At 37.7% G+C, this 12,759-nt stretch overlaps 1 protein-coding gene across 17 annotated transcripts in view; it reads left to right on the top strand.

The window, feature by feature from the left end:
* Positions 1-12,759, top strand: part of ICA1 (islet cell autoantigen 1) — a 155,724-nt gene that overhangs the window by 24,140 nt on the left and 118,825 nt on the right. For 7 of the 17 annotated variants that reach the window (XM_050782964.1, XM_050782976.1, XM_050782975.1 and 4 more), the window contains exons 2-4: positions 2,417-2,515; positions 5,648-5,813; positions 10,061-10,133. In XM_050782964.1, coding sequence (XP_050638921.1) covers positions 2,499-2,515; positions 5,648-5,813; positions 10,061-10,133 — 256 coding nt within the window. In that variant the 5' untranslated portion in view covers positions 2,417-2,498. The remainder of the gene's footprint in view (positions 1-2,416; positions 2,516-5,647; positions 5,814-10,060; positions 10,134-12,759) is intronic. The other 10 variants (XM_050782972.1, XM_050782978.1, XM_050782970.1 and 7 more) reach the window with 4 other exon arrangements.

Genomic DNA, 12,759 nt, shown 5'->3' with positions numbered 1-12,759 from the left:
GCATAGACATTTCTCCAAGAAAATATACAAATGACAAAAAAATATGAAAAATGCATGACATCACTAATCAGAGAACTGTAAACCAAAACCACGAGATACTACCTCACAATTCTTAGGATGGCTATTATTTTTTAAAATGGAAACAAGCACGTGGGGAAAGTGGAACCCTTGTATACTGTCAGTGGGCTTGAAATGGTACAGCTGCTGTGGAAACCAATATGGAGTTTCCTCAGAAAATTAAGTAGAGAACTGTATAATCCAGCAGTCAAAATTCTATGTATTTGTGCAAAAGAATTGAATACAGGATCTCAGAGAGATACATTAAGACCTCATTTAATATCATCGATACGTTCTTAGAAACTGCAGCTTTAGGCAAAATGACATAAACCATTTTTTTCTTATCAACATTATTATGAAACAGTATTATTTAGGACCTGGTGTATATCATTTTGCCTAAAGTTGCAGCTTCCAAGAACCTGTCAATGACTTTAAGTGAGAACTTAACTATACACTGTGTTTTTTGCGGCATTATTCTCAATAGCCAAGATGTGAAAGCAACCTAAATATCCATTGACACATGAATGGTTAAAGAAAGTGGTGTGTATATGTGTGTATACAACATTGCATATATACAATGCAATATTATTCAGCCTTAAAAAGGAAGTCCTGTCATATACTACAACACAGATGAACCTTAAATGTATTATGCTAAGTGAAGTAAGCCAATCACAAGAACACAAATACTGAGTGTTTGCATTTTTATGAGGTATCTAAAGTAGTCAACTTCACAGAATCAGAAACTAGAATAGAGGTTGCGGGGGGCTGCGGGAAGGGAAAATGGGGAGTTGTTCAATGGGTATAGAATTTCCGTCATGCAAGATGAAAAAATTCTAGAGATCTGTTGTACAACAATATGTATATTGTTAGCACTACTATACTGTACACTTTTAATAAACTTTTTTTACCATAATAAAAAAATGAATCAAAAAATACTAACTATCCTAATAGTTCATGGTGACATTGAACTCAAGAGTATGATAATTCCATTTCCTGTGAACAACCTCTTTTTATGAAAAATTTTGTTGGAAATTTCAAGCTAACTAAAGTAAATGTGTAGTTACAGTGAAGCTGTGTGGATGGCGAGAGGACTGGGTGTTAGTAGCCTCTCCATGATGCAGTGAGTGGAGGGCAGAGCTTGCTTACCCTGAGTGTCATTCCCAAAGCAGCTTGTCCAGATGTTTGGATGCTCTCCACAAGGAAGAGAAATGTTCATTACAGGATGCTGTCATTTCAGAGGCATCTGACACTCTGAAAATTCTCTTCTTCCTCTCTCTTGGGTCCCCATACCTGGAGCCTGGGATTTACACACCTTAATTTTGTTCCATTGAAATATTTTTAAATAGCCTAGGAAATCTTTAATCATTTTAGAAGTCCTGGTTGCCAGGACCCTTTCTAAGACCAAAGGAGAATGATTGGATTGATTTTTATGAAGCAGTCTGGACATTCATATGCTGTGAGCACTCACTCTGGCAGCCAGAGGTTTTGCCTCTGGCCAGCGACCATTCCTTTGAGTAGTGAGCTTTCTGTTCTCTCCGGTAACTGCTAGGCAAGTGGGCTAATGTGGCTAGGCTGGTGGGCCCTGCCTCTGGGGTGGGCTAGCTTCCATGAGTGGAGCACATAGAGTAAGGGCAGAGACATTGACTCCGGTATTTACTAACGAGATAAATATACGAGGCTAGGCTGGTAGATACATACTTTCCTCCTTTGTACCCTTCTTGGCATCTTATTCAAGCTTATCAACTCTTTTTTGGTTTTTATTTGGGATTTTTAAGTTTTGTTCTATTTTTGTCTTTGTTTTCGCAATGTGCTGGTTTGTTTCTTTAAAAATGTTGATTATAAAATATTTCAAATATATAAAGAGGCATACAGATGCAATATACTCACCATCTAGCTTAGAAAAGAGAACATTATGTGTGCACTCAAAGCTGCAGTGTATCTCTCTCGAAACACATCCCACACCATCTACTGCCATGGTCTGCTGTCTGGAACTTAGTGTTCATCATTGCTAAGCAATTCTTTATACCTTTACCATATAATATTACATACCTCAACAACATATAGTATTGTTTTACATATTTTTAAGCTTTATATAAGTGGTATTATATTTTATATAGTCTTCTGCAACCTGCTTTTTCATTCAACCTGCCTGTTCACTTTTTAAACTTTACTTGGGATATTTGTTCCAGTGTTAGTTAGCTATATTGTTGTCATCACCAGTGTGCAGCATTACTGTATAATAGAGTTAGACCCTAAAATACAGCTAGAAATGGCTTAGATTGAAGCCTTTTATGTATGTCAAATTAATATGTAACTATAATATAGTGTGTAACTGTTAAACATATTTGTTTTATTTCAGGTTATAATATAACTTATCCTCTCATGCTTTTTTCCTGCCCCTTCTCCCCAAATCATCAACAGTAGAAGAAGAAAAAGAAAACATGTCAGGACACAAATGGTAAGTAATTTGTCATCTTTTCTAAACTGGGAAAGGCTAATAAAAGTAGAAAGCATATAGCATATGCTCAATAAGTGTCTATTGAATGGAAAAACAAGAGATACATTGGCAGTATCATGTTAGCCCTCACCAATACTGAGCCAAATTCAATATCTCTGTTAAATATGGTGTGAAAACCAAGTAACAAAAAAAATTGTAAATTCTTATCTAATGTGCATTCTCTAAGAAATTCACTTATGTGTAACTTTTCTCTTGGGAATCTAATGATAGTTTTTCTTACCACCATTTTGTCTAATGTAATGAGTTGATGCATTTTTATTACTATCTTATTTATAACTTCTAACATTAGAGTTACAAGGGAATTTTATGTTAGGGTAGCTATAAAATAAAGAATGATTCTACAACCACACACCACTTTTACTTATTAATTTATAGTCATGACTTCAACGTTTCTGAACATTCAGGAACCAATCATTGTCGAAAGTAAATGATGCAGAATAAAGTAGATGTGGTAACCATTTGGCAATGTTAGCGCTGATATTTATGTGCCTATAACATATCTAAGCAGCGTGTTAAACCTCTTATAAGGTCCAGAGCTCTTCAAGCAGTGTTTGCAAATTCTTTTGAACCCATGACCCACCAAGCAAGCAGATCTTTGTGAACTTTTATTTTCTTTAATTCGTATCATGAAAAAAATGTGTTACATATTTTTCAAATGCACAATTAATAATAATAAGTGCTTTTTTTTTTTTTTTTTTGAGGAGTCTCACTCTGTCACCTGGGCTGGAGTGCAGTGGCACAATCTCAGCTCACTGCAACCTCCGCCTCCCAGGTTCAAGCGATTCTCCTGCCTTAGCCTCCCAAGTAGCTGGGATTACAGGCATGTGCCACCACGTCTGGCTAATTTTTGTATTTTTAGTAGAGACAGGGTTTCACCATGTTGGCCAGGATGGTCTCGATCTTTTGACCTCGTGATCTGCCTGCCTCAGCCTCCCAAAATGCTGGGATTACAGGTATGAGCCACTGTGCCTGGCCAAAGAAGTCCATTCTATGTCCTACTCTTGAGAATCCCATTCCCCTGAAATAATCAGTCTTTGCAGTGTATCCTTCCAACCTTTTAATGTGCATATTCTGTAGAGAGATTATCTTTTACATAAGTGTTATACATATTTTATCTTATTTTCTCTGACATGAGCTTATAATATGACTTTTAAATAATGCAGAAAGATATAGACTATGAAAGTCTCCCATAATCCTTCTCTCTCCACTCTCCAAAGATAACCATTGTTAAGGAAGTCATCAGAAATGCCTTCTGACTTTTTAAGAATAAATGTGTAAATTGAAAATTATAAATTTAATGAAATTGTAAATGAAGGAAAGTAGGTTTTGAGATACTGGTATTTTGATATAGTCATATAAACAAACTCATGTTTCAGCCCAAGCCTGGCACATTTTGGGTGGTGATGGGATGGGGTAGAGGAAGGTACATCTCCACAGAGGAGAGTTGCCTGGGGGGTCAGGGTGGCCTTTGGGGCAGGGACTCTAGGTCAAAGAGGATGTGGACGAAGTAAGGGGAGGGATGGAACTCCATCAGCAAACTTTCCAGCCATATTCGGGGCACTCCAATCACTTTTACACAATTCCGTTTCATTTTCAGTTACTTTTGTTTCTTTTCTCTTTTTTCTTTTGTTTTTGAGTGACAGGGTCTCGCGCTGTATCCCAGGCTGAAGTGCAATGGTATGATCATGACTCCCTGCAGCCTCAAACTCTTGGGCTTGAACAATCCACACACTTGAATCTGCTGAGTAGCTTTGTGTCATAGGCCTATGCCACCACACCTGGCTAATTTTTTGTAGAGATGGGGTCTTACTATGTTGCCCAGGCTGGTCTCAAACTCCTGGCCTCAAGCAGTCCTCCTGCCTGGGCCTCCCAAAGTGCTAGAATTAAAGGCATGAGCCACCACGTCCAGCCAGTTTCTGATTTTTTCTCCACATACTTTTTTATTTGCTCTTCACTATGATCCTTCTGAAAAATGGTTTTTCATCTATATTTTAAGCATTTATATTCAAGAGTTTAAAGTTTTTAACATCAGAAGCCTGCAACCAATTTTAAATTTATTTTATTTTTATTTTATTGTGTTAAGAACAGTTAACATGAAGTCAACCCTCTTAAATTTTAGGTGCACAATACAGTATTGTTAACAATAGGCACCATGGGAATGGGCACAGTGGCTCATGTCTGTAATGCCAGCAGTTTGGGAGGCCGAGGAGGGAGGATCATCTGAGGTCAGGAGTTAGAGACCAGCCTGGCCAACATAGTGCAACCCCATCTCTACTAAAAACATACAAAATGTGGTGGGCGTGGTGGCATGCGCCTGTAATCCCAGCTACTCAGGAGGCCGAGGTAGGAGAATCGCTTGAACCTGGGAGGCAGAGGTTGCAGTGAGCCGAGATTGTACTACTGCACTCCAGCCTGGGCAACAAGAGTGAAATTCCATCTCAAAAAAAAAAAAAAAAAAAAAAACAATAGGCACCATGTTGCACAGCAGATCTCTAGAGCTTATTCATCTTGCATAACTGAAACTTTATGCCCCTTGAATAGTAATTTCTCATTGCCTGCCATTCTACTCTCTGCTTCTGTGAGTTTGACTGTTTTAGATTCCTCTGTAACAGATCTTAGACATGCTGTTCTTCAGCCTCTTTTCTCTGCTTCCCTGCCATCACCTTGGTGTTGGCTATAGTGTTAGAGTGAAGAGAGTGTGTTGGTGTCTGGCTTTATCTCTGACTCACTGAGGTGACTTGGGCCGGTCACCCTGTCTGGCTTGACCTCACTGTCTCCACCTCTAAAAGGGGTGTGCTCAATCTGTTATATCTACATTCTTTTCAAGGGTTAGTTTTTTTATTTCCTGCAAGAGATTCTAAATTTCTCCACTCTGACTTTTAAGATTTTTGAGTCGGAAAGAGTTGATCAACTTTCTTGGTGTGACACCCATATAAGAAAGTGCTCATACATTTATCGATGTTGTAAATGTAAATGCATAACGGAAAGTCATGTTTAAAGAAATCATTTCACACTAAGATATCTTAATCTTTATGAAAGTCATGAATAAAATAGTTCTTTAAATGTTTTTAGCAGTTATCCCTGGGACTTACAGGATCGATATCCTCAAGATAAGTCAGTTGTAAATAAGATGCAGCAGAAGTATTGGGAGACGAAGCAGGCCTTTATTAAAGCCACAGGGAAGAAGGAAGATGAACATGTTGTTGCCTCTGACGCAGACCTGGATGCCAAGCTAGAGGTGAGCTCTTTATTGCTGTCAGCTCCAACGCAGCCGCCTTGCTAGGGTCAAGGTCCTAGAGTGTACACACCGAGGCACAGCTAGGTATGCTTTGTATTTGAAGATGAGGAAAATCTAGGATTAGGTAAACTCAATCCCAGCATATTTATTAAAACCTACAAATTCTCACATAACCACCATGTCTCAGTTACTTCATATTTCAAGAACATAGTGGCAATGCATTGCCTGTGGTAAATTCTCAATAAGTGTTTTTTGGGAAAAGTAATGCAATCAAAGAGCTGCTGCTAGTCATAGCTGAGAAGTCGGATTTAGAACACTAGAATCTGGCAAATGTTAAATTTTTTTAAAAAAAGAACTCAGGTAAAAAGTCATGGAAAGTAGAGTCTAATAAGTTTTGTATTGGACCCTGGAAAATTCTAAAATAAATAAGGAGATATTTAGTTAAACTAGTTAACAATATAGTAAGCCAGATTTAGATATGGTTGATTTAGCATATTAATATAAGAAGGCCCACTAACTCCCTGTCTTGCTGGACATTTCTGCCAATAGTTTAGATTAAAATTTTGAAAGCATACCTATCATTTCTATAAATAACAGGGCACTGAGAGGAATAATATCTTAGATGGTCTGCTAAGGATTCAAAATGAACTCAAATTTTAATATATACACTAAGGTTAATGAACTGAACATTTAATGGGACTAAAAAAGCCCAAGATTTCAAAAAGCTTTCTGAGAAGAGTGTCCGGGATGGTGGAAACCATAGTTATTGTACATCAGAGAGGGTTAAGGGGAAATGTTAGTCGTCAATTACTTGGGAAGCTCTGTCATGTGAAAAGGGGTGAGATTCATTCTAAGCACATGAGGGTAGACCAGACCCAGGAAGAACTTTGTAATGTTAAGGCTGTCCTGTGAGAACTGGGCTGCTTTTGAGGTTAGGACTATCCTGTGAGATGGATCTGGGCTACTATTCTACCTACTATCTGCTGTAACTTTAGGAGAACTATACTCAATTTCTCATATCCTCGTTTTCTTAATACATGAAATAGAGAAATTAATACCTACTAATTACAGCTCTTATCAAGATTAAAGTAGGTAACAGAGTGATGGCTAATGTTTGTTAGTGTTTATAAATATTATACTAACATGTTTATAAACATAACTAATGTTTATTAGTAATTCATGTTTATGAGTGTGTTTTATGTCCTAGGAACCATTTAGACTGCGTTCCATATGGTATCTCTAGTACATAGCAAAGCTCCTGACCCACTGGTCCTTCCTTGCCGTCCTGCATTTCCTTTCTTCCACATGCTTACATCGCCCTCACCACCATCCAGCCATGATGGCCTTGTCTCAGTTCTCAGTCCACAACCAGCCAAGTTCACACCCATTAGAGCGTTTGCTGGCTTCCACCTGGACACTGTTTCCCCACATCTTCCCTTCTCATAGTTCAGGTTTCAGCCTAAAGGTCATGCTGCTTCAAGTCACTGCCTGTCCACCTCTGCTCCCCACCTACCCCACCCCTGCTCACTGTCTAACACATGACCTTGTTTTATTTTATTCATAGTACTCATCTCTCACTGAATTACCTTGGGTGTTCAACTCTTTGCCCACCTTCCCTCCACTATGAGATCAAATTCCATATTAGCCTATTCACCACGTATCCCCAGCCACACACAGAATACACATTCAATAAGTACTAACTGAATAAGGGTATGTATTAGTGCAATTAATATCAGTTCTCAGCTCTTTCCTTCTGCAATTGGAAATTTTGAGATAGAAACTGGTTTTGACAAGGATGTTCTAATGGAGATTTCTGCAATGGAAGAAAGTAGAACTAGGAAGCATCTGTTTCGATTTTTATGTTCTAAGTACAGTGTAAATTATTATAAACATATATGCTTTTTATATATCATAGTTTTTTCTTAAGAACCTAGTAAATACATGCCTTATTCAAAAGGTAATTTAATATGTTAATTACAAATATATTAAACATTATATGTAGGCTCTTGCAGCAGTATTTTGGCTGAACCAAATGTCCTTTAATCAAAATAGCTGCTCTCCTAGGTTTGTAGCATCCAGAGTACTTAGCTGTGACAAATAATTTAGCACATGATAGAGGTTTCTGTTGCAGAAATATTAATACTGATGTTGCTGTGTATAGAGAGGATGGATTCCATCCATGAAACATATGAAAATGATGTGAAAACCTCTTGAATGTGTTCATACCTTGAGTTATCCATAGAAGGCTAACTTATAAACCAAGAAATTTTATTCTTCTGGCACAGAAAACTTGTGTGCCAAGCTATAATAATGGTCAGATGCTATTGCAATCTGTTGGAAAGTTAATATAGAAATGTTGCACTGAGTTTTAATATTTGTCCACATTGCTTGCTAATGAAATCCTTTTCTGAAAAACAGCTCTTCAGTACAGTAACTGACAAAAAGTAATCTCTGCTGACAGAAATCTTCTTGCCAGAGTCACTCTGCCACAGCAGAGTGGACTGATTAGATGATGGAAATGTTTCTTATCTTGCCTTGGGCATGATTATGTTAGTATATATAATTGTCATAACTCACAGAACTGAACACTCCAGAGCTGTGCATTTTAGTGCATTTAATTTATACCTCAATTTATTTATTTATTTATTTATTTATTTTTGAGACGGAGTCTGGCTCTGTTGCCCAGGCTGGAGTGCAGTGGCCGGATCTCAGCTCACTGCAAGCCCCGCCTCCCGGGTTCACGCCATTCTCCTGCCTCAGCCTCCCAAGTAGCTGGGAGTACAGGCGCCCGCCACCTCGCCCGGCTAATTTTTTTTGTATTTTAGTAGAGACGGGGTTTCACCATGTTAGCCAGGATGGTCTCGATCTCCTGACCTCGTGATCTGCCCGTCTCGGCCTCCCAAAGTGCTGGGATTACAGGCTTGAGCCACCGCGCCCGGCCGATATACCTCAATTTTTAAAAAGTGAACAGTAACAACAGAACAACTCCTAGACATACTTTTTGAACGTCCTTGCTCCTGTGTTCAGGAAATACTATGTGTTAGTGGGTTTTGATGCAGAATACTGATAGAAAACACTTGCTAAGGGACAGATTCAGACTGCTGATTTTCTGTTTTGTTTTACGGCTCTTTACTAAACAGGTGGAAGATGCAATTTAATGAAATGGGAATTAGCAAATTTATATTCTTTATAACCAAGTTTTAAGCATTCCTAGAAATGGTTTTTTAAGTATATATGCATGCATCTGTTTTTATTAATTTAGTCATATTTATAATGAAACAGATCATCTGTGTTCACTCAAATGTAGAAGTGCTTTATGATACCATTATAGAATTTCTGCACCACTGCGGCCAGTGAACTAGGAGAGAGAAAGAGGGAAAACCTTGCCCTGCCTTAGTGAGTAGCTCCACAGAGGCAGGATGTTTACCTGCCGGGTTTTCTCATTGATACCATATCTCGTCCCTAAGTTAGTGGGCAAAGGGTGGAGAAAGTGTGAAGTCTGTTCTGTCTTTTCTTGAGCTATCTCAGTTTCGGAAACAAAGGCTGGAAACAACATGCATTGAAATCAAGTTAGATTCTTCTCAGCACAGCCCCATCTGCCTTTCCCCCAGTTTCCTCTAGTATGGCCACAGCATGGCATTATATTTTCTCTCTGTATGTTTTATGAAATTGTTGGGAAAATAAGGAGTATTGGGGACTGCTTGCCCAACATCATTTTATCAGATGTTTTCTAAATACACAGGACATCCAGCTGATTGATTTTGTTTGCTTTATCCAGTTGTTTAAGCATGCCATAAAATACATTAGGATCACAAAATAAGTTAACATCAACTTCTAAATATGCTTAATTGACAGATCCCCCATTTAAAAAAAAAACACAGCAAGTGGTGAAAGGAATAAATTTGATTATGAATGAATATTGGGTCTGGTTTACCAAGTCATCTAACTGGACCCTTCACTTAGGATTTCTGTTTTCAGCTATTATTTCAGTAGACCGGAGGATATAACTGTTCTGCAGATCTTAATTTAAGTTGCAGAGATGGTGAATTCCAATAAATATAGAATAATAGGAGATATTTAAAGGCTTTGGTCACAGTTTCTATATAGTGCACCACATAACACTAAGCATACTTAGACATGTGGTCTTGTTTTTGGCAAATTGAACACTGTGGTTGTGTTCAATGTAATTATTTTTTATCTCACCACTGTCTATTTTATTTTGCGTTTTGTTTGTATTTTTATTACAGCTGTTTCATTCAATTCAGAGAACCTGTCTGGACTTATCGAAAGCAATTGTACTCTATCAAAAGAGGATATGTTGTAAGTATGACATCAGTATGAATATCGATCAAATAGTAAGAAATAGCAGGGTATTTTGTCTTGATACATCATTTCAGATGCTTAGGAAACTAAGGGTGTTTGTCTATGTCTTTAGGCAGTTGGGAGGAGAGTCTCTAATAATTTTATCGGTAATATACATAACTTGTTTATCTTTCAAAGCAAGTATCATACTAGGAGAATTCTGTTTGGATCTCCCATGGATATGGACATGCCATTTATTTTCCCAATTATAAAAGAGTTTTCTCAGTTTGTATCTTGGGCTTTTTACCTTCAGGGTTTTTTTTTTTTATGTGATTATCTTCACTCTCTGATACACAGTTTTGTTCCTTTTAAGATAACAAACAGAGACAGAAGGCACATACAGTTAATTTGTTGATATTTTGTTGACAACATTTCTTCATGAATGTTTTTTGTATTGGATATTAGGTTCCTACAGAACGATATTTTCATATAGTCAGACTGTCTTAAAAGCATTAACAACAAAGTTATCTCTGAAACACTAATATCAATTATATGTTAGTACATTTTTAAGTTTCCACTTGTAGGTCATTTTAATAATATAATCTCTGTATTTTTGAGACTAGACTATGGGAAGTCTTTCTGTTGCTGACTGCTGACAAACCCCTTTTCAGTAATCACAGATTTTCTACATCAGTAGAAAATTTTTCTACGTCATTTTTCTACATCATTTTTCTACATCAGTAATATTTTTCTACATCAGTAATATTTTATTAAGACAATCATTTTGGTAGACTGAGTGCATTGGCTCACATCTGTAATCCCAGCATTTTAGGAGGTCGAGGCAGGAGGATCACTTGAAGCCAGGAGTTTGAGACCAGCCTGGGCAACAAAGTGAGACCCCCATCTCTACAAAAAATAAAAATACCTAAAAATTATCCAGGTACCGTGGCATGTGCCTGCAGTCCCAGCTACTCAGGAGGCTGAGGCAGGAGGATCACAGTGACCTATAATGAGCCATTGTGCTCCAGCCTGGGCAACAGAAGGTGACTGTCTCTTTAAAAAAAAAAAAAAAATTACTTCAGGAAAGTCCAAAATCATTGTATGTAGAGGCAGTATTTTATAAATCATCTGTGTTAATATTTCCTAAGTGTTTGCGCTAAGACTTCTCCAGGGCTGCAACTCCAGGTCTTGATCTGTGGAAATTAATACACATGACCACCGCTCCCCTATTTATCTTTCCTGCATCCAGTCAGTCTCAAATGCTGGTGTTTTGCCTCCTAAATAGCTCTCAGATTCTCCTTCCTCTCTCCGTCTTCTCTGCCACTACATTGGTTCAGGCCACCACCATTGCTCTCTCACTTGGTTTACTAATCATCTTCCTCACTGATCTTGCCTCCACCTCTGCTTTCTCTAGCCTATTGTCTGCACTGCTGTCAATCGAAGTACATTTTTAAACCCGATCAGATTCTTCCTTGACTTAAACCTTGTGTTCTGGGAACTACTGGTCAAACTTCTTCTTACTATACCCACCATCCCCCTAGTACTCACCATGAAATGAATCATTTTAATTTTTATGGTAGAAAACAAAATAATTTAGAAAATTGTAACTTTAATTTTTTAAGTAAGTCACATGAAGTTGGTGTGTCCACTTTTCATTAAACAATACATATTGTAACAAGGGAAGAAAAGAAGGATGTTTGCATATTTTCTGTAAATAGTGATTCTCTAAACAGAAATTATGTTTTCCACCTATATTAATGTTTCTAAAAGAATATAGAGGAAAAACTTCCCCCTAAACCACCTCAGAGTAGTTAATAGAATTATAATGGAACACCATCAAGGCTCATAATTATCTTGTAATATAAAAGGTTAGAATAATGTCCCCACCCTTGAAGTAGTCACCTGGTTGTGCCAGCAGAGCTGGCTGTGGATGGTGGCTAAGCCCTTTCATGTCTACCCACTAAGCTCATGTGAGCCATGCCATCTCAATAGAGACAGGAGGGAGGAGTTCTGCCCTGCTTGGTCTTGAAAGAGATCCCAATTTGATAGAAGACTAAAAATAGTATGGTTAATTGAGGATGTTGCTATGTAGCTGTCAAAGAAACAAAAATGAGGAAAATCTGTGAACTAATATGGAGTGGTTTGGAGGATATGCTTTTAAGTGAAAGAAGCAAAAGATAAAAGCGTATCTATAGTATGCTATCCTTCATGCAAGCAAGAAGGTGATACAAAATATAAATGTAAAAAAAGGTAATATATATAGACTGTGTGTATTACCATTTTTTTACATTACATTTTACCATCTATATCTATATCTAGAGAGCAAGCCTGCTCATTGTGCAAAGGATATTTAGGAAGGATAAACCAGAAACGAAAGAGACTGGATACCAGTGGTGGGTGAGGATGGGAAAAGGGTTGAGAATGGAGGAGCAAAGGTGAGGAGGGAGCTGTACCTTCCTAAGGTACCTTCCTATAGCTTTGATTCCTAAAACTATAGTGACATTTCATAGACTCAAAAATACTTAAATCCAGCCAGCCAGATGTGGGAAAATCTAAAATGGAATGCAAACAGTAATAAATGAACCTAATTGCATTATAAATGAATTAACATTGTCACAGTGACTGGAATTGAGAAAAACAAGAA

The sequence above is a fragment of the Macaca thibetana genome, chromosome 3, assembly GCF_024542745.1.
Source record: "Macaca thibetana thibetana isolate TM-01 chromosome 3, ASM2454274v1, whole genome shotgun sequence".
NCBI lineage: Eukaryota > Metazoa > Chordata > Mammalia > Primates > Cercopithecidae > Macaca > Macaca thibetana.
This window is presented reverse-complemented; position numbering and strand designations above follow the sequence as displayed.